This window comes from Sturnus vulgaris, chromosome 10, assembly GCF_052056855.1.
Source record: "Sturnus vulgaris isolate bStuVul1 chromosome 10, bStuVul1.hap1, whole genome shotgun sequence".
NCBI lineage: Eukaryota > Metazoa > Chordata > Aves > Passeriformes > Sturnidae > Sturnus > Sturnus vulgaris.
Genome location: NC_142252.1, coordinates 17,624,783 through 17,645,427, shown reverse-complemented (window position 1 = coordinate 17,645,427; position 20,645 = coordinate 17,624,783). Strand labels below are relative to the sequence as shown.

The 20,645-nt window shown below is 40.5% G+C and overlaps 2 protein-coding genes across 4 annotated transcripts in view; one reads left to right on the top strand and one right to left on the bottom strand.

The window, feature by feature from the left end:
• The window catches only part of ATP11B (ATPase phospholipid transporting 11B (putative)), a 65,235-nt gene extending 64,223 nt beyond the window's left edge, over positions 1 to 1,012 (top strand). For all 3 annotated transcript variants that reach the window (XR_015805597.1, XR_015805596.1, XM_088170478.1), the window contains one exon: positions 238 to 1,012. The gene's annotated coding sequence lies outside the window, so the exon portion shown is untranslated. The remainder of the gene's footprint in view (positions 1 to 237) is intronic.
• A 1,089-nt stretch (positions 1,013 to 2,101) lies between these two features.
• DCUN1D1 (defective in cullin neddylation 1 domain containing 1) lies at positions 2,102 to 20,604 on the bottom strand. Its single transcript, XM_014871550.2, has 7 exons — positions 20,473 to 20,604; positions 12,242 to 12,458; positions 10,824 to 10,992; positions 10,198 to 10,328; positions 6,141 to 6,223; positions 5,800 to 5,896; positions 2,102 to 4,822 (listed from the first exon to the last, which is right to left on the bottom strand). The coding sequence occupies exons 1-7, from the start codon at positions 20,473 to 20,475 to the stop codon at positions 4,743 to 4,745; spliced, it is 780 nt and encodes a 259-aa protein (XP_014727036.1). The 5' UTR covers positions 20,476 to 20,604; the 3' UTR covers positions 2,102 to 4,742.
• Between the last annotated feature and the right edge of the window lie 41 nt (positions 20,605 to 20,645).

Genomic DNA, 20,645 nt, shown 5'->3' with positions numbered 1-20,645 from the left:
GATTTTTTTTTTTTTTCTTTCTTTTCTTCTTTCTGTTTTTATTGTTGGTTGTTTGGCACGTTCCTTGTTTCTTCTGTTCGTTTGCAGTGGCACGGTTTGGTTTCTGCTCCGGGAATGTCTCGGTTTGGAGCAGGAGCAGGGCCGGGGTGCTGGGGGTGCTCGTGGCTCTGTCAGCTCCTGTTGCAGGGGCGGGATGTGCCAGGCTTCTGCTTTCTCTGGATTTCTCTCTCCCTTCAGCTCAGTGCTGCTCCAAGGGCGTCAGGACTCGCTCAGAGCCGTGTGTGCCGCCCCGGCCGCCTCGTGCTCCTTAGGGGACCTTGTTGTCACCGCCCGCCCCGGTGTGCCCTGAGCCAGGGATGCCGAGGGGCGAAGAGCTCTGCGGGACGCGGGGACACAAACGGCGCCGCTCGGCTGAGAGAGACCCTGGCGGGCACCTCCATGGCCTGGGGTTTATTCACCTCTGCAGTCTTCAAGGAAATCACTTCAAACAGCAGCAGGTTCTCACCCCTTTGACATTTTGACAACAGGATAGAAGATGACCTGTGGAGCGTGCCGTTGAAAATGGTTAAAAATGAGGCGCACCTTGCTGCAGAAGGATCTTATTTGTATCTCAAAGAATATATTTTTACAATTCCTAATTGCAGTTCCCGTGACAGATTTCAGGTTTTATGCATTCAAAAATAACGAATCATCATTTAGACTCCTGTTTTTTCACTGAAGTGGGATTGAGCTTGCTTCTTTGAAAGAGAAAACTGGAATGGTCTCATCTCTGCAAGAATTACCTTTTAAAAGATGTTGGTCCTTAATCTGAGGCAGATTAGGGGTGTTACCCATAGGAAATGAGCAATAAGTAATACAAAGAATTTTGGACCTCTGACACTGTGGCTGCCTCATGTTATTTTTGCTCCTTTGACAGCGAGGCTGTGTGCTTGCTCCTTGTACAGCTTGGTCAGTAGTTGTTTTGAAAATGGTTTATGAAAATTATATTTATTAAATAAAACTTTCACTTCTAGCCGAGTCATTGTTTTAATTATGTAAGTGGTAGAGGAAAAGCTGGCAGAGCAAAGCCAGGCTTGCTGAACCCCGACCCAGGAGCAAGGCTGGAGAGAAGTCACCAGCAAGAAAAAACAAACCTGGGCCTCTCCCCACACAATTTTTACAGCCCCCTCATCTCTCACCCTCACAGGTTCTGATTTATCCCTGAGACTCCTGCCAGTTGTCCTTTGAACGCTGAAAAAGGCTTGAAATGTTAGATTCCAAAAACACAAGATTGAGTTTAGAAAAGAAATAGTTGCATTTAGGCAGCTTTTGCTGGCTGAGAACTTCCAGAAGCTGTGTTGAGTTTTCAAACAGTTTAAATGATCAGCCTGGGGCCTGAGGTACAGGTGCCCATTTAGGAACAAAATTCTTGGTGTTTATTTCTGCAGATACTTCTACACAATGGTACTAAACCAGCTCCGTATTTACAAAGCTAAGACCTATTTTTGATAGATGAAATTATAATTACATCAAGCATTTAATGGTGTGGCCAGCTGCTGGAGAGCTCAGAGTCTGAAGGGCATCACTGGATTTTGTTTAAAAGCCAACTCAATCAATTTACCAGCCTCAAATCTACAGAGACTTCTGGCAACATTATTTAAATAAAAGTGTGAATGACAAAAGTTTATTAAATGCATTCTTTAAAAAAATTATTCCTTTCTTAAATAAAGACGTCTCAGTATGGATTTCATTGTAAAACAGTTTTGAAGTCATAAGTTAGTTATTATCAGGTTGATCAATTAAAAAGTGACTTTACTGCTGTACTGGAGGCAAATCTGAACCCCTGCCGTGTGTGTGGTGTCTTCCTTCACAAGCTGGGGCCAAGGGCAGGGAGAATCAGCTCCACATGGGACTCGTAAACATTGGGAACAAGCAACAGGCAAGGTGGAGGAGCAGTTTCTATATTTTTTTCCCCCCAAAAGAAAGACTTGCCCTGAACTGTATTTTATGCAGAACACCCATATTCCATGCTTTTTTTCCCCACCCACTCCCTAAAAGCACATTCCAGAAACAAGTTTTACAAATAATACACTGAAACAATGCAGTACAAACCTCAGTCATGGCAATTTCACTGGAGCTTTATTGCCTCTGTTGGTAATGAGAGGGATTGTAAGAAGTTACATTTGGAACTTACAGAGATATGTAAATGATGGGTTTTTACTAAATATAATCTCAAGATTAAGTGTTTTATATCAGGGCACTTCTAATTTTGTACATATTTAATGTATAAAAACAGTTTACAAACTTGATGTTTGCCTTTTTTTTTTTTCTTAACATTTGGCAAAATTAAATCAATCCATTTCCAGGGAGATCATCAAATTGAAGACATAAGCACTTACGAATTAAAGCAATCCAAGTAAGCAACTGGCTGCATTCTTAAAAAAAAATACAAACCAAAAAACAAAAAACCCCACACATATATAAAGGAAAAAGCCACATGGCCACATCCAAGCACGTTTCAGTACAAAATATTCCCTGTAGCCAGGCATTTTGTCCTTAGAACAACACCTTGTTAAATCAATGTTTCTTTCAACTTCAGTCATTTTGAAAAACTTTTAAGATGCCATGATAGCACAAATAACCCTTTTCTGCAACATAATTAGTCAAAGTTTTTATGTATTTCTTTATAATTACACAGTAATTATAAGCATGTAGTACCAAACTGATGACAACACAATTTTGTTGGAAAGATCTTGCATTCAAAAGGAAGAGTCTCTAAAACACCACGGCATTTTGCCACTGCCCAATCCCAGACTTTTGGAGGGACGAGTCTGCACTGGGATGAAAAGCAAGTCAGTTCTCCTCTCCAAACACAGCATACTTGAACGAATCAATCTGAAACAGTACCAAAACCCTCGAGACAGAAAACAGCACGCAGAGATAACCTTGTAGAGCTTTTTTTGTTTTTCCTCCCCACCCACCCCCATGATTTCAAGTCCCCATTTTTATTTACACAAAACTGAGAAAGGAAATACTGAAAGCAGCAAAACACACAGTTTTTGGCGTAGCCAATTCCGGTAGCTGGAGAAAGTCTGCAATGTTTCTGAGGAACTGTATTTTTTTAATAAATGCACAACTGGATTTGCCAAAAGGGCACTGCTGTAAGGGGAGCCAGCCTTTGCACACAGAGTACAAATAAAAATTTTAGCTGTTTAATAGTCAATTTTTCCCTAAAATACTTTTAGCATCTGCATAAAATCATGCTGCAGTCTAGTGCAAGTACCAATGACTCTTCTCAAAAATAATTCTGGCCTTATCAGGGCACAATTTAGAGCATGGACTTAAATCCCCTCTTCTCACTTGTAAGTATGGTCTGTCTCCTCTCCTGGAGCTCGTTCTTTCCAGAGCAGGATTTATCACATCTCTTCACAAGTAACTCTGAGGAGTAGAAGACCATAAAAGCAGCTGAAGAGCTCTTGTATTATTAAAGAATTGCATCTGATAAAACCTGCTTTGATCCAAATGAAGCAATTTAGTCAAACGCAGCAAGACAGTAGTGATGATCCACAAAATAATTTAAACAAAGCCAGTGTAGTAGTTTGTATCTGATCTGTGCTTGTTTGGGAAAGTTTTAATTTCTGTATTTGGCAACCACAGTGATATGTCAATTTAAGGAAAACTCAGCAAAATAATTTAAAAAAGGGTGTCATCCATAATGGCAGTACCTCTATGTTATGAAGATTTATCTTACCAGGATAATGGTTTCAAAACCCAGATTCACATCAACCTCACCAGCTTCTTGTACAACAGGGCCATTTGCTTTGTCACACCTCAGCCATAGAAGTCACATGTCTCAATTTAAAATACTGTATTGTGTAGCAAACAGTTAAGACACAAATTCAGTATATTCAAGTGTTTGATTTCCACAGAAATGAAAAACCTTTCTTTGACAGACAGATAAGCATTTCAAAACTGTAATGAAATCTGATTTCTTAGAGATAACCTAGAGAACGCTGGTTCTGTGAGGACACACCTCGGCCCAGGGCGGGCTCTGCCATCGCCCCCAGGGTTGAAAGTGCTCGAGTTGTGTCGACCCCCAGCTGTCCCCAGAGCAGCTGAGCCACCAGCAAACCTCAGCCAGGCACCAGAGACCCCCAATCAACAGCCCTGGGGCTCCTTGGTCACTCCTGGCACGGCTGTGACCAGACAAACTCAGACGACACCTGCTCTTTTCCAGAAAAGAAAAAACTCGGACCCAGTACACTTAAATATATCACTCTTGCAGGAAGTGCTATCAGTACAGTCTTTGCAACTAGCCCCAAGTGTATATTTAAGGATTCTTTTAAAAATTGTTTTGATGTTGATCTGTATAATTCAGATGCCATACAATAGTTGTCTGATGATGACCAACCAGCGTTGTGCTTTATGTGAAATCAGAAACCTCAAAATGATTATAAAGCTTCTAGGACTTATGGGAGATGAAACTAGGGTGATCCACCAACAAAAAATAAATCCATGATGAAATCCACAGTGTTGGAATTTTAACGGGCAAGAGTGGTCCAGACTAGAAGAAAAGCCCAAACCACCAGTAGAAGAATGAAATATGATATGGTCCAAGATGTATCCTTAAAGGTTTGTCTCAACCCTCAGCCACATTGTGAGGATTGATCTTCAGTTCAGTCCAGCCAGCAGAAATTGACTGTGCAATTTTCCATTTCAGGTATTTGTACAGACTATGTACACTCTAGAAGGGTCCTTTAGTGCTACACTGTCGTACTTTTTGTCCCAGCAATTTGAGGGCGTGCAAATTCCACAAAGTCATCAATAAGAACTGGCCATGCCCCTAAAAGAAGAAAACACCAGAATGTAAGAACTTGGTTCAACAAGGCATTCTTTCACAAGCTTCACATCCAGACAAGCTATTTGCTTTCCAGCATTAAATCAGGCAGAGTTTGAAATAAAAAAAATATAGTTTTATTTTCCTGCTTGAAATTTAAAAGCCGATTAAAGATTTCTGCTTCCTTTAAAAGCCACTTAATACACATCACTTCCAAGGATCATCTTCCATAAAAAAACAAAAAACTGACCAAAATCCTGACTCCAAACTGACCAGGGAATGAGGACAGTCCATAATTAATAAAGTTGGAGAAGTGTGCTGCCCTCTGCTCCGGAGGTATCCCAAGTTTAGCTCCCCCCCTCACTGAACTGATGTGCTGCCAAGGGCTGAGGGTAATCAGCTGTTCTTGGCTGCACATGGACTGAAGAGGAAAGATCAATACAAAAGTTTACAAGAAACACATTTGGTAGGAAGTGAGTTTTGTTCAGCAACCCCTGTGTGCTGCCAGCTTCACTTCTATGTCAAAACATGTCCAAGCCTCACATAAACTGAAGCAACCAGACTTAAAAACATTCTCAGCTACGAAATGAAATATCCAGAGGACCCTACACAGAGCTGAACAAACCATGGATCAGTTATGCCAAGAACTGCACCAAGAGAGAATCTGTGGGTTTTAAATGGACATATAGCAGGGTTTGTCTCAATAAGAAAGAATTTGGGGTTGTTTCAGTAAGAAAGAATTTGTGTCTGAACTTAGACAGAACAAAAAAAGAAAATGGATTCCATGAAAGCTTCAGCATTTCTTTTTAAAACATCAGTAACAGAGATGATTACAACGTGCATTAAAGCAGCTCTAACTGGACTTCAGATCACCAGTAATACTCTAAAATGGAGCTGGTTTTGAGATTATAAAGCAGATACACAGTGATAAATGTAATGTACAACACAGTTAGAAGTTAATGAGAGAAAATGGCAATGTTTACCTTCCTCATCATAGTTAGACATATCATCTGCTATCATTGTACTAAAGTCTAGAAGAAGGTTCCAGGTATCCTTAGGAATTGATCTTTTATGATGTTCCTGTTTGGAGAGGTGGAAAATTTAGAGTTAAAAAAAATGAATTAAAACCCTATTATACATTTATTTTTACTGTCTCAGACACATCCATATCCCCAAAACATACTTCTCTTGTACACACTATGAATACCTGGGTTTTAGGTCAAGACAGTCTATTTCATCTACTCAACTTAACTTAACTTAAACATGTTTAGCTTCCAAGTTCTGAAAATACTGCAGTCCAGATCATGTAAAGGTTTACACTTACCAATAAAAATTTGTTCCACAAGTCTAGAAATTTAAATCTTCCATTAAGTACTAAATTCCAGTAGGCAATGGCCATTTCTAAATCTGTAATATTAAAATATATTACTTTTAGAGATATACATATCAAATATATAATCTCCACAAGTATCTAACACCAGGATGAACCATGTATCCATAAATGTGACAAGATTAAACTAATGCAAATATACTCATGGATCCATAAATAAAGTGTTACACATGTATTTTATATTTTACAGAACTGAAAACTGCCCATATTAATACCTAACATATCCAAAACCCCCCACGACATTTCATATGCCTTTTGCTATCTAACAATACTTTAGTTAAAAGTCAGAAAAATCTTTTCAGTTAAAGATGCTCTTGGCTTGAAAAGAAAACTTGTAGTACTTTGTACTGAGACTTTCTTTTTTTTTTTAATGCATAAAACACAATTTAGATAAAACCAGATTTTAATGATTTTATTTTTAGGGCAACCTTATTACATGCGCTGCCTTTGTAATGAGGCTTTTTTGGGAAATGCTCATTTCTGCAGTCAAGATTTCCTTTTGAAAAAGAATCTTTAGGTAGTGTCCTTAAGCAGACAGAAGACAGTTGGATTTGTTGGTGTTGCTTTGGTTGGGTTGAGGTTTTGCTTTTGTTTGGGTTTTTTTTGTTGGTGGTTTGGGGTTGTCTTTGGCCATTCTGGTTTGGGATTTTTTTCATTTTTTTTGTTGGGTGTTTTTTGTGACTTAGGGTTTTTTTTTTCTTCTTTCAAAGCCCCCTGTTAAATTCCTGCTTGTTTGGAATGAGTGAAGCCTGACCTGACACATTTGAGAGCAGCTCCCTGCCTGTCAGAGCTGCTGGAGTGCAGCAGCTCCCAAAAAACCCCAGCTGGTCTGGATGGAGGGGAAGGACAGAGGCAGCTCCTCCTCCATGGGGGGAGCCAGAGGGACAGAGAGGAGCTTGTGAGCACATCAGAGACTTCTGGAACCCACAGCTCTGCCCAGGGTCCCCTGCACTACCAGCGATTACCAGGGAATTGCTCGGTGCTGCGGCACCAAACACCACTCACTGTCAATTACCAAATTCGGTATCCTCAGCCACAGGATATCAGTGGCCTCAAAAGGCTGCCTAAGTAAGTGCCCTCTTTTTAACAAAAGCTCTTATATATTTGGGGTCTAGCAAATTTCTTCTATAAACAATCCCCTCGTGGAAGCAGGGAGAGAAGGCACAGGATCAACTGCAAACCTCAGGGAAAAAAAAAGAAAAAAACCCACACCAATAACCCAAGAACTCCACTCCCTTCCTTCCCCCAGGATGCCCAAATATTTAAAAGAACCCAGGGAGGTGAAACCAACAGCAAACAAAACAAAGTATGCAATCTGCATTGCTGGAGGGAAAACAGAAGCTGATGGGGAGTTTCTGAATTGTTTAGAATCTGATATTAAAAGTTCTCAAAGAGCAGAGTCAAATTATAATACCTCCTGACCAAAGAACAGAATAAAATCTGTCAAAGATCTTCCAGCAGCTGCAAAGAGGTTGGATTTCAGACAAAAGAGTAAGTTTGAATCTCAAGAAGCAGAGATAAATTAGACAGTGCTCATCAGTAAATAAAGCTGTATCTGAAAATGGCAACTCATTCAAGACTGTAGAGGCTCAAAATCTCTCTTCAACAGGAGATTCAGGTACAAAAACATGCATTTTAGCTTTCAACTAAAACTACTGCCTTTCTAACTTTAGAGGAAGCTGATCAGTTCCTCAAGGAAACAGATTAAAAACTAAGTTTTATTTACTTGTGCTGCTTTAAGGTGTGCATACAAAAAGGCAAGGTCATCAAATCACTGCATTTTACAGTGGTTTGTAAACAATCACTAAAAACAAACTGTGCATTCTGACATTTTTATATAATTTTGAGATCATTCTTGTGGGTAAGCAAAGGCTGTTAAAAGCTAAACTCAGGATGCTGCAACTTCAAACTCACTGTATGAGTCCAAACATGTAAAGCATGATGACACAATGCCCTTGGGACAAACTACGTTTTTAAAAATAAATTATATAGAAGGTAAAGATATAAAGGTAAAAATATAATTGGAAGGCAAAGATATCATTTTAGGTTTTTGTAAGCATGAGAATGCTCAGTGAAATCTTCCTGGATCAAATATAAGTGTCTCAAAATACATCCTCTATTTTGAATTTTATGCAGAGAGATTCAAGAGAAAGAAACAGAGTTTGATATGAACACCAGCTACAGGGTATGTTCCAATGAGATGAAAATATCACAAGAACTTTTCAGACACCCAGAGTACTTACACAGTAATAAGGATTGATGCAGAGGAAATATATTTCCAGAACTGTGCCTGAACTACTGCACAATGTTTGCAAGATTAGAGGCCAATATATATTAAAATCAATTTGCAAGTTCCTACAAGCAGTTATTTAGACACACCAAAATTAATTGCCTAACTAGCAGTACTTACTTTGCAGCTCTGTACTTTTCCCAGTATTCTTTTGCTCCAGGGTTCCAGAATTATTCTGCCCTGCTCTAAATTCATGCCTAGAACTGTGTATTTATGAGCACCAAAAGGGCTGGTAAGCATCCAGACTTTAAGCTCCAGACCCAGACTTAAAAACAATTTTAAAAGCCTATCTTACACTATGCATATGCTATATGGATCTCAGAAAGCTCTACTTGTCTGCCACTGCTAGAGCTTAACCTGCACCAAGCAGCTTTATGATGAATGAGAAACAAAGCAAGTGAATCAGTTTCCCTGGGAAATTAATTCCACAATTCAGTTGCTGTCCACATTTTCCTTGTTGTAGCAGCCTAAAAAAATATTATTACTTTCTGCAAGAAATACAAATCAGCCTATTCATTTATTTGATGATTCAGAAATGACTACAAACATGCACAAGTATTTTCATATGGTTTAGCAGCTCTTTTAGCTCCTCTGGATACAATGAAATTCACAATCCACTGAAAACAACAAACAAGATACAGCAAAATGTCAAGGAAGGACATAGAGCTTTTGCTTATTTATTTATTTTTCAATACTCATTTTAAGCCAAAAGTTGGTCTGTACATAAAAGCTAATAAAACTAAAGCAGAAAGTTCATCTTTACACAGCCTGGGAATGCACAGCTGTCCAGTGACAGCCAGTTTAGAGCATTGTCATTACTGAGAAAAACAAATTCACAAGCTGCCAAGGAGGAACCTACCATCCTTTCCATATGTTATTATTTCTCAGAATCAGAACAATTAACTTAAGAAGTTACAGGGTCATGAAATGCTAGTTATGGCTAATAGCCAAATACATTGTAGAGAAATGAATGTACATTCTGGCTGTTTAACATCACTGCTCAAAAGCAATTTTTATTCCCTCTTTTTTGTATTTTTGAATAGACAGAGTTACAATTTATTCCTTTAATTCCATCCAAACTGTGGTGTTCTGAAATTATTTTTAATAAATTATTCTTCCACTCCACCTGTTACACCAACCAAAGCCACAGTCAGCATGTGAACTCTGAAATAATGACAAAAAACCTTCACTGAGGTTAAGGGGGAAAAAAACTCTGTAGGTAGGTACCAGCAGGCATCAGGCCCAGAATACAGGAATCCATTTGTACCATTCCAATTCTATCCTGCCAAGACATTTGCAAGTATTTTTGGTATTACAAGGGACTGTACAAATGTGCTTACACACAAAATGGTTTTACAGCTTCAATTTATCCTAAAAGTAAAAATTCAATTAATCTGTTCAGTGCTGCAAATTCTAAGTGGTCTAATTATGTCTTTAATATAAGACTATAATCCATTGTGCTTACTGAGAACTGCACTCACTCTGAGTGAAAGAATAAACTCTCATAAAATTCTGTAGCCTTTATTAATAATCAATTTGAATACCTTAAATTGACATCTATCTTTCAAAACACAGAGATGTGTTTTATCCCAAGGGTGATTATCTTTCAGACTCATTGGATGACAATAATACATTCATTTACTGCTTTAATCAGTAATTTCCAATATTTATGAACAAATGCTTATGAATTAGAATACATACCTAAACCTTTCTGTCCAGGGTTCTTTGCAAAGTTGAAAGTAAATTGATAAAAATCTTTAAATCTTCCTGGTTCTTTTAATTCTTGTTCCATTTTAGGAATCTGGGCCTTCAGTTTTTCTATGCTGTCACATCTGCATTTCAGAAAGCATGTTTGTTTGTTTACTTATTTATTATTCATTTTGCCATAAAAACATGAGTGAAACAAAAATCTATAAACTGTTTGTAGAATACAATTATCAAAACAGAATTCAGGAAGCCTTTAATGAGTCTGCACCTCTACAAGAATTTCATTTATTTGTTATTTCTTCACATTTTATTTGCACATATACCTGATATATCAGGTTCTACAATCCCCAAAATTTTTAGGAAAATGTGATAAAGACTCCTGCACTCGCACAAGGCAGAGAAAACCCCAGGTCTGCCCAGTATCCCTGCTCTACCTGCCAGAGCAGCCCTGTGCCAACCACCACACAATGCTCACACAACCAAGGCAGGGCTGCGTTTTCCAGAGGAAGACAAGTGATGCTGGGCTCTGAAACATCTCAGAAAGGACACCAAGACTGAGAATTCCCCAAAACAGGACACTGGATCACACTGTCACCAGCTAACACTCAGTGAGCACTTACCCTAGCTCAGTCATTCCATCCATGAATTCCAGCTTTGAAAATTCACACTGTGTGGCAGCCCGGAATTTCCATGCAATGATGAGTACAGTGATGCTGGCTGGGTCAAGAGCTAGGTCATCACAGAACTGCTGGATTCCATCTATACCAATCTTATTCTCATCTTGAGGATCTTCAGGACATAAAAATAAGTATCAAGAAAAACAGATACTTGAAAAAGCTGATTTCTTCAACAAGTATATTTAAGACAAAGAAACATTTTCAATAAGCCATTTTTGGCTTATATGAGAGTATTTTAAAAACAAAATTAAATGAGTGCTCCTAATGGTTAAGCGTTAACAATTGAGGCACTTACTGAAATAAAGCCTTCCATACAATGAAGCTCATGTTATTTTCATTGAGAGACAAAAGCACCACAAACATTTGTTTTCTGCCTAATAATATGCAGGATCTTCTGACTCATTCCCTACAGAGCACAGTGGTTCTCTCCCCCCAGCACACTCAATTATTGGCCTCTTTGGTCAGACTGATGAGCTGTGTTCCATCAGAAGCCATTCTACAGTGTTCATTTCCAAGCTGTACCAAAACTCAGATCTGCCCATCCACGGCTACCCCAAGAGCAGATTTGGGCATTTCCTGGCACCCATGAGGTTTCCAGCAGGCAGGAGGTTGGACAAGGTAACCTCCAGGGGGAAGTCACACTGCCCCGTTAGCGATTCCAAGTCGGCCAGGCCTACTCCTCTTTCCACAAAGGAATCAACATCTGGTCTGGAAGCGAGATGTTCCTGCCCTAACAAAGATCTATGAAAGCAAGCCAACACAGACTTCACCAAAACGGTATTTGGATTATACATATAAAACATAGGAAAACTGACAGAAAACAGAGCACTCATTTTCAGATTAAGTGCTAAAACACAGGATTTGTTCTGCTCTGCTGACTCCACTTTATGTGGTAAGATATCAGTTGAATGCTGGCTATATAACAGATACAGAGACTTTTTTTTTCTTCTACACTGTTTGTAACTATTTGTTAATAAGAACAAAGCTGAACAAAAAGTAAGGTAGAACCAATTCCTAGTATGCAATCTTTTCCTCTGTCGGGATCAAGTCCTGTGTGATGTGCCTTTCCCAGGAGACTTACCTAAAATCCTCATTAACCATTACAATTACTCACTGTACACACAATTCCAGCTCAGACCCTAATGTCCTATAAATATAGATACATTCAGAGCACATAAAGTAATCCTTGTGAAGAAGCAGAAACCTCCCTGTATTTCCCTTCTAATTTGTATTATTAGCATAGAAAAACAAAGCTGAAAGAGTCAGTTAAGATTTCCCAGCAAAAGAGCACAGCATCACCAATACACTGTAAATAAGAATTTTACAAGTAAGAAATAAGCCTTAAAGTTCAGGGTACTCACCTTTGTATCTGTTATATAGTTGTTCTAACTTCTTTCTGTCCAGTGATCCTTTAACACTCTCTCGTATATAAAGTTCAGGATTTTGGAAAAAATTGTCTGTTGCAACATCTAACTTCCAGTCATTTTGAGACAGACAACTCACTGCTGTCTTTTCACTAGATTGTGTGAAGACCATAAACTGACGCACTTTATCCTTCTGTGATGATTTCAACTTGTTCTAGTGAAAACAGACAATACTGTAACTAGAAATGTCTACTGGACAAAGAAAAACACAAGTAAATAAAGGCTAGTCTCTTAATGTTTTTAAAATCATTATCTTTATAATTTTCCCAAGCAATGAGGATATCAAAATATCTGATCAAGTTCCTCCAGAGGTGGGGCAGAGCAGGCCACTGAGCATTTAGCAGCACGGAGCAGCAGGCTGGTGTCCTTTTGGTCCCAGCTGCTGCAGGACCAGGGCCACACCTGGAACGGGATCTCCTGAGGTGCCTCTTGATGGCAGCGAGGGACTGAAATACTTTAAACACTTCTTTTACTTTAAAGAGATTTTTTCACTTTGAAGGTTCTCAGCTCCACCTACATAATTTGCAAAACATTCCTGCAAGGAGGCATTGTCTCCATTTCACAGGTGCAGCAACCGAAGCTAAAAAAAAAAAAAAGGTAATTGTGCCTGAGGCAGGCGGGGGAGTGAGTAGCCAAGGTGAGAGCTCTGGAATTCCAGGCCTCCTGCCCAGACCCAGAGATCCCGCCCTGGTCTAGCCCAGAACTGAATGCAAACTCGCTGCTTATCAGCAGAGAGGGATTCCCAAGGATATTTCTGACGAGGAGAAGCACACTCAGGATTTCAAGGGTCTGAGTTACACAAAACTAACAGCTCATCAGGAGAAAGCAATCACAGCTCCTGCACTACACCCAAATTCAGATCTACAGTTCACTCAATACAGTCAAAACAAAGACTCCCAATGTTACAACTTGGTAAATTAAAGTTCTGACAAAATTTTAAGTCAGTATTGGATTTCTTATATGGCACAAATATTTCATTTTTAGTTTACTTTGTATTCTAACCAAAACTTGTATATTCTGTTCATTACTGTAACTGTAATTTCAACAGCTCCTTCTCAGGGAATATGGAGAAAAAGGGCAAAAAAATCCGAAGACACGATAAAATGCAACCAAAGAATGAATGATTTAGGAGCAATATGTGCTCAAGCTCTTAATTCCAAAGGATAATTAGTGTTCAATCACATTACCATTACAAAAAAAGAACTAATGCTTCAGAACACAAATTCATCTGTCTTAAAAGTCAGGATCAGTTTTCTGTGGCTTGATGACGAGGGTGAACTTCTTTTATTTGTATGAATAGTTAAGTTACCAGCTTCAGAGTTATATCATTGAAAAAAATCGAATTTGCATCACATTTGGTTTTAACTGATACCCACATGATACACTAAATAGAATTATACCCTTAGCTTACGTATCCCTTTAATAAAAATAATCTCCCCCAAAGCAAACTGACCCAGTATCTACAACACTTCACTGAAGCCAAACTTTTAGCTCAGACTGCAGACTTCAAATTGAGTAATATTAGTTTGGCTATACCATTTTTAAAGCTATTATGTGTTGCTGCTTTATTTCAGTCTCTTGACCAAGTCTGTCACACTGGACCTCTGGCTACAAACACAATTCTGAAACTGAGATTTTCAGACGTGGTTCCAGGGAAAGCCAAGGCACCCGAGCAGCTCCTGTGCCCCCCGGCTGTCCGTGCTTGGCTCCAGCACACATTCAGCACCTTGCACTACTGAGCTCACACTTCCACAAAAATCACTTACACTGACAAAGCCATGTGGAACAACTTCTAGAAATGACTAATGGATTTTTAGTTGCAGCTTTTTAAAATACATTGTAAACTCGGATATATGAAAAACAAACGACTGAATGAAATCCCAAATGAAGATGAAACAATAATCCCAAATTTAATTTTCTCTATCAATTACCAGCTTCCTCTAATCAGTTCCACACAGCCAGATTGCTGCATCACCACAGACTCACTGCACCATAAGGCAGCCATACTTAATTACCTTAGCTTTTCTCTTTGCTTCTTTTTTGTTTACAAAGCCGGTGATTTTAATCTTTAGTATTTTGATGTTTTTAAAATATGTACGCATAAGTATGCATAGCCCATTTCATAGTAAGTACTCTGTAAAACCTCAGGAGGCTTTGTTCTGCACTGCTCCTGCAAGGGTAAACTCCAAAAGCAGTGACATCCCACAAAAAGTCAAGAAACAGGTTTAAATAGGCTTTACCATGGATGCCCAGGACCACAAAAGCTGGTGTGTTATGCATCTTGTCACATAAAAGAAGAGTGCAATTTGTTAGATCAAAAACTTGCAGCTTAAATGTCTTTTATGATAAAATTTAAATTCTACATATGTACATGAGATTTTCCCATGCTTGGGGCTCACTAAGTGATAGTAACAACATAAAACCTTTTTAAAAGAAGATTGAAATTGCAAAGAATCAAGCAGCTAATCACAGTACAATCAGTACTGTAACAATCAGTACAACATTCAGGAAGATATAAGATGCAATAAATCACACTGTTCAGCCATAATCTTTTTCTTGAATAATCGTATTTTTCCTGGACAAATATGAGTTTATTTTTAGTGAAGAAGCACCAAAGCCCTTTCTTTTTATTTGATGAATGCTTCTGCAGAACCCTGCCAATGTGAACAAGACACTCCACATCCTAAGTGACTGGACACTCTTTGCAGGCCTGCTACAGGACAGCAGGAGATGGAATTACTGCTGAGTTTTTACTATCCTATTATAGCTCTTCTTCCAGCACATTAAAAACCCACACTTCAAGCAGGAACAGGTTCCAAACCTTCTGCACTTTTAAGGGCTATTTCTAGACATTGAGCACTAATAATCTATTATTGTTTTAAGTGCAATACAGAGCAGCACATAACCTTTAATCCTACAGTCATCAGGCAACAAATACCTGACACTGAAATTGTGCTCACTGTAATGCAACACCATCCACTTAAAACATCTCAACTTCAACATAGGCTAAAAAGGACGATAGAATTTTATTTAAGAGATACGTGTCTTTCCTATACATACAAATAAAAAACAATGGAAAGCAAATGAAACAAATTTGTACTCTTATTTCTTGTTTTTTCTTGCGTTAAGAGGAAAAGGAAGAATTTAGTTCTGCAAGCCTTTGATCAAGTTTGTGTGGTATCCAAGCTACCTTTCATAATAAGGATATCACAAGACAGATAACCTTATTTTTAAAACACAGAGTAACTTCTTCAAATGAAAAGCTACATTATGTAGATTCATTAAACTACACGCATTCTAATTAACATCTGGTTCTATAACTTTGATTTTAAAATGAAGATTTGCCTCTTACCATGAAGTACCAAATTTGAATATTCTAATTCTAATATTGTTTCCTTGATAAGACACTTCAGGGAAAAGCTACAAATAAAAAAAAAAAAAACCTGGACTTTTATTTCCCCAAGTATTTTTTTCTTCTAGCCTCAGGAACAAAAAATGCTAGAACTTCTCTACCAACTCTGACTACAGCATTGTTTTTCCTTATCTTCTGCACTGTTTTCAGTCACCCCAGATTCAGAGGTAAGTTTTGCACACTGGCCATCACCATTTTTTGGACAGCTAATAGCCGAATGAGGGCTCCACTCTCCTGGGTAATATTCACGGGAGACAGCACTAACCTTTGTCCCACACTGCCTGGACTGAAGAGCTGAGGATCCCAACTGGAGCCCTGTTCTGGACTTGGCTCAAAGGTCCCATGTGGCCACCAGCCAGACAAGCAGGGCACGATGAGCTTTGCTGCCCAAACTTCCTTGTGGCCCCCAAGGAGGGCACTCACACGGACACTCCTCAGCCAGCAACTGCTCTGCACCTTTCCCTTCCCAGCCACTGACACAGACGATCCTGCTAGTTTCACTGCTAAGTAAAGGAATTTGAACAATGTGACATCTGTGCTTTTGTTTCAGGCAGGACTCAAGGAAAAGCCTGTTAAGTTCTCATGCATGTGACAGGTAAAAGCCTTTTCTAAAATAGTACCAACCTCCACAAAGTCTAGGCCTTTACCCTGACTGCATTCAGACTCCAGCAAGATGCTTCCCACAATGTGGCAAGCATCCCAGCTCTTCCCAAGGACCTTGGTGACATCAGCTCCATCCAGAGGCTCGGGCATGCAGCCCCCACCCGACTGCCACTTCTGTCCCTTGATGTGACACAAGTGGCCTGGGGAGTTCTGTTCCTGAAACATCCCACCTTGGGCTGTATCCATGAAAGGAACCACAAGATACCTAAAAATGTTTGCTTTACTGCTTGTACTCAACAAACACATGGCTAAAGCTTAAAAGGCAAAAGCCTTTTTTTGTTTGGTAAGAAAAATGTTGGGTTTTTTTTTTGTTTGGTAAGAAAAATGTTAATTACAACAAAAATCTACCAATACACAGAACTGCACCTTAACCGACAGTGATGGTACACAGGTATGCTACCGAAAAATCTAAGGTAAAGACAAAAACAATGAAAGTAAATAGCCACCGTTTTTGCATAATGTAAACAAACATGCCCTTCAACTACACTTATTTTCCACAGCAGTTTCTCTAAGGGAAGGCACACAGAGTAAGAAAGTCAGGACATTTGTAAGTTCTGTTTCAAACTGATGTGAAATCCACTTGACTGCAGCCATACAGAACAAAAACATGAAGTCTGTTGAGATATAAAATCCAAGGGAAAAATCACAACATAAAATTAAAGTTGCTTTCCACCCTCTATAATGTTCTTTTAGTGGATAAAATAATTTCAGTATTCCCATGCAGGCCGAAGGTCAATATACAGCTACCCAGAAGGTTGCTGCAGTTATAATGGTAATTCATGCTAACCTGAGAGGTGAAGGAAACACAAAAAAAAAAAATCAGGGCTTTTCCAAATAAAAAGGGACAACATAAAGCAGCCAGTTGTTTAGCATTCTTAGCTCTGGTCTGGGGCAGAAGCTCTATTCATACTGTGTATTTGCCCTGGCATCATAAAACATGAGTAAAATATCAAGAGCTACATAATAAATTTCACACCTTGTTCTCAGAGTAGTTCATATTCTTGAATATTTTTTCTGTGGCTCTATTAAAAGTGATTTAAAGTATTAGTTCAAAGAGATCTCTGGTAAGCTAGGAGAGGAAACAAAATCATGCACCATCTTGTCTAGCACTCTTGACTACTCCATCCGAAGCATAATGCCAAGAATCTAAAGTTTTACTATGGGACAACCAAACCTCAAATATTTAATATCAACTGCTACAGACATGCATATGCACCACAGATTACACGTATAAACAGTTGGCCTTGCAGAATAACTTGTTGAGTTAAACACCACATAACAATGTCATGAAGTACACTAACATTACAGGAGACAGTGTCACACATGAAATTCTTCTAATATTTAATTTTACAACTTCCTGTCAGCTGAGGTTTGTAGCAAGAAAATATGTATTTATCAGCAGAGAAATATTTTTCAGAGAACACAAACTGGACAATATAATAGATAATGTAAATAGAGACAAGGCTAGCACTTGGCTCTGGATAAAGATGTAGATAATCACACACTGGCCTCAACACACTTTACCACACACAGTTCTAACTTCATTAAATCATTCAGAATTGTGCAGGCAGTGAAGATGGCTCTGAGTAGAATGGGCCAGCTTACTGCTCTGCCGTGATTCATGGGCACACCATTGTCCTCAGGATGAGATGAAGCAGTAACACCCAACGGGGAAGATGAAGAACACCACTTCTACAGGTGCTGCTCAGCCAGCTCAAACGAAGAGTGGGTAAGAGAGGCTGACTGCTCTCAGCAGTCCAAGGAACGCTGGCAGGGTGGTTTCCCTTCCAGATCTAGGACAAAGATGGTTCAAGGGCAGGAAAGCTCTGTCCTGAAGGCACAAGGTTCTGGCCATATGGACACTGGTGAGACCAAGGCAGAGCCAGCAGTGCTCTATCTGGCAGTGCTGCATGGACAGGTAGGAGCCAGGCCTCAGCTGCAGGAGCCTGTGCCATGGCATTTGCTGTGCTGGACAAACTACCTGGCCACAGCCACTGGGAGGACGAGCCAGAGTAGATGTGTACATGGGCAGAAAAATGGGACATCAAATCTCATGTTTCTGCATGGGCATTCTCAGATCTCTGTGAAGACTCCCTACCTTTCTCCTAACCAAACAGAGGATTTTGACATATCACAAGGACAGGTACAGAATCCTACACCTGGGCACTTGGAAACAATCTATACCTTTTTACTGCTTCTAAAAGCTGCAGCCTGTCATTTAGTCCCACTTGAGTGTCTATGTCATCCTTTCACCTGGGTGCTGGAGTCAACAAGCACAACCTGGAACACAGTTGTTAGCACAGGGCCTAACAGCTCTGCTCGGGGCCATGACTGGAGAATTCACACAGTCCCTCCAATCTGATAAATACCAATCCAGCAATACAGAGCTGCTACACAGAATATGTCTGCTGGTTCTTCACTTAAGTGTTTCCAAGAAGACCAAGCAGACAGAACTCTGCTGTTTCTCACAAGAAGTTATTCTGCAAATAATGGGCCTCACTATTTTTGTTACAATGCCACTTTCTACAGTATTGTTCAATTTAAATTTCTAATCTCATAGCCAGCCAATAATATATGTAAATGCACAACATCAACTGTTTATTTCATCAACTGTGTATTTACTTCAACTACCTACACTGGATATTCTGTGAGACAGCTCTAGGTGATTTTTTATGGAAAAAAGTCTTCACAAAAAGTTGTGTAACATTACTGTGTAAGCACTATTTGAGACAGTCTTAGACCTGCAGAATTACAATAAGACACCTTTACAGTCTGAACTTTACTGAGGCTTAAACTCATTAAAAAACACAAACAAAGATCTACATCAAACTCTTCAATTAAAAATTATACTAGTTACATAGTGACAAGTTTATTAGAGGTCTGCACACCACTAATTTAAATGCTGGCTAACCAAATTTTTATGCCATCATAACTCCATCAATTAAAGGTGACATTGTAATTTTTTTAATATGTCTTTAACACTTGTCAGAATAGTATTAACACCAAGTACAAGATGTCTTTATACCAATAAGCATACACCAGTACATCTTAAGATCCCCTCCTACACCCTTCCTAGGACTAGATCACTGCTACAGAAAAGTACTGCTTTAAATTGTACAGGTGTAGTAGCTAAAGCTGTGACAACATTTGAATACAGAAAAAGCCTAGAGTACTACTATAAACTCTTCCCTCTGGTGCATAAGACACTGCAAGAAACCAATGAGGGCCCCCTTAATTTAATTGAAGGAATAAATTTTTCTTTTGTTTAGGCAAACAAAACCAGCACATGTTCTAAACACTGCAGTCTCCCCCTACGAGAAACAAGGGAGAAAGTCAGTCAATTTGGGAGTCCACAGCAAATCCTCAGCTATAAGAACAGTATTACAGAGAAAACGCAGAATAAACCTTTACAAGACCTTTACTAGGAGAACCTTTGCAAGGCCCTCCTTTACAACACTTCTGTGAACAGAACCAACCAAGATCCTAGAACAATTATCCAGAAATTCTCCAACATAATAATCCCAGCTCAAGAAGCACCAACATCCTCAAGTTTCCCTGTGAACTGACAGCCCTTAACGGGCCCTGAGATGCCTGAAATCCTGAGGAAAACGTCCGAGCAGCCCCTGGTTCCTGGCAGCCCCTTGCACTCCCCCTCTCAGCGCTGCTGCAGGCACAGGGCAGGCGCAGGGCACAGACGGCACAGAGCTGCCCACAACACCGCCGCTGTCTCTCAGAGGTGCCTGAACCCTCACACCAGGTGCCAGCGAGCCCCTCCCCGCCGTGCAGGGCCTGCCGGGGCCCCGCGGGTCGGAGGCCTGGGCGGGATCCCGGCGCCCCCCGCTTAGGCCCCTGCCCGGAGCAGCCCCCGCCGCCCGCCCAGCGGCCCCGGCCCGGGCCCCACACGCCGGCCCTGCCGTACCCGGCAGGAGCACGAGCAGCCCCCGGGCCAGCACATCGTGCCCGGCTGCGGAGCCCCCGACACCGGCCCTGCGGCCGCTCCCGGACACCCAGCGCGCCACGACCAGGCCGCGCTGCCCCTGCCCGGCCCCGAGGCGCCGCGCCGGGCCCAGAGGGGCTCCGGGCGGCCGCTCACCATGGTGGGGGCTGTGCGGGCCTCTCCCCTCCCGGCTCGGGCGGACACTGAGGGCGGCGGCGGCGGCGCTTCCTCCGGCGGCGGCGGCTCCCGGCTCCTGACGGGCCCTTCCGCCGCCTTCCCCCGCTCATGCGCAGTGCGGGGAGCCGGGAGCCCTCACGGGGGGCGGCCCC

Excerpts from the sequence above, each read along its gene's own strand:
- DCUN1D1 (XM_014871550.2), bottom strand. Across the intron at positions 10,993-12,241 it reads ACTATATAACAGATACAAAG|ATCCTCAAGATGAGAATAAG; the intron begins GTGAGTACCCTG and ends TATGTCCTGAAG. Across the intron at positions 6,224-10,197 it reads CCCTGGACAGAAAGGTTTAG|ATTTAGAAATGGCCATTGCC; the intron begins GTATGTATTCTA and ends TTAATATTACAG.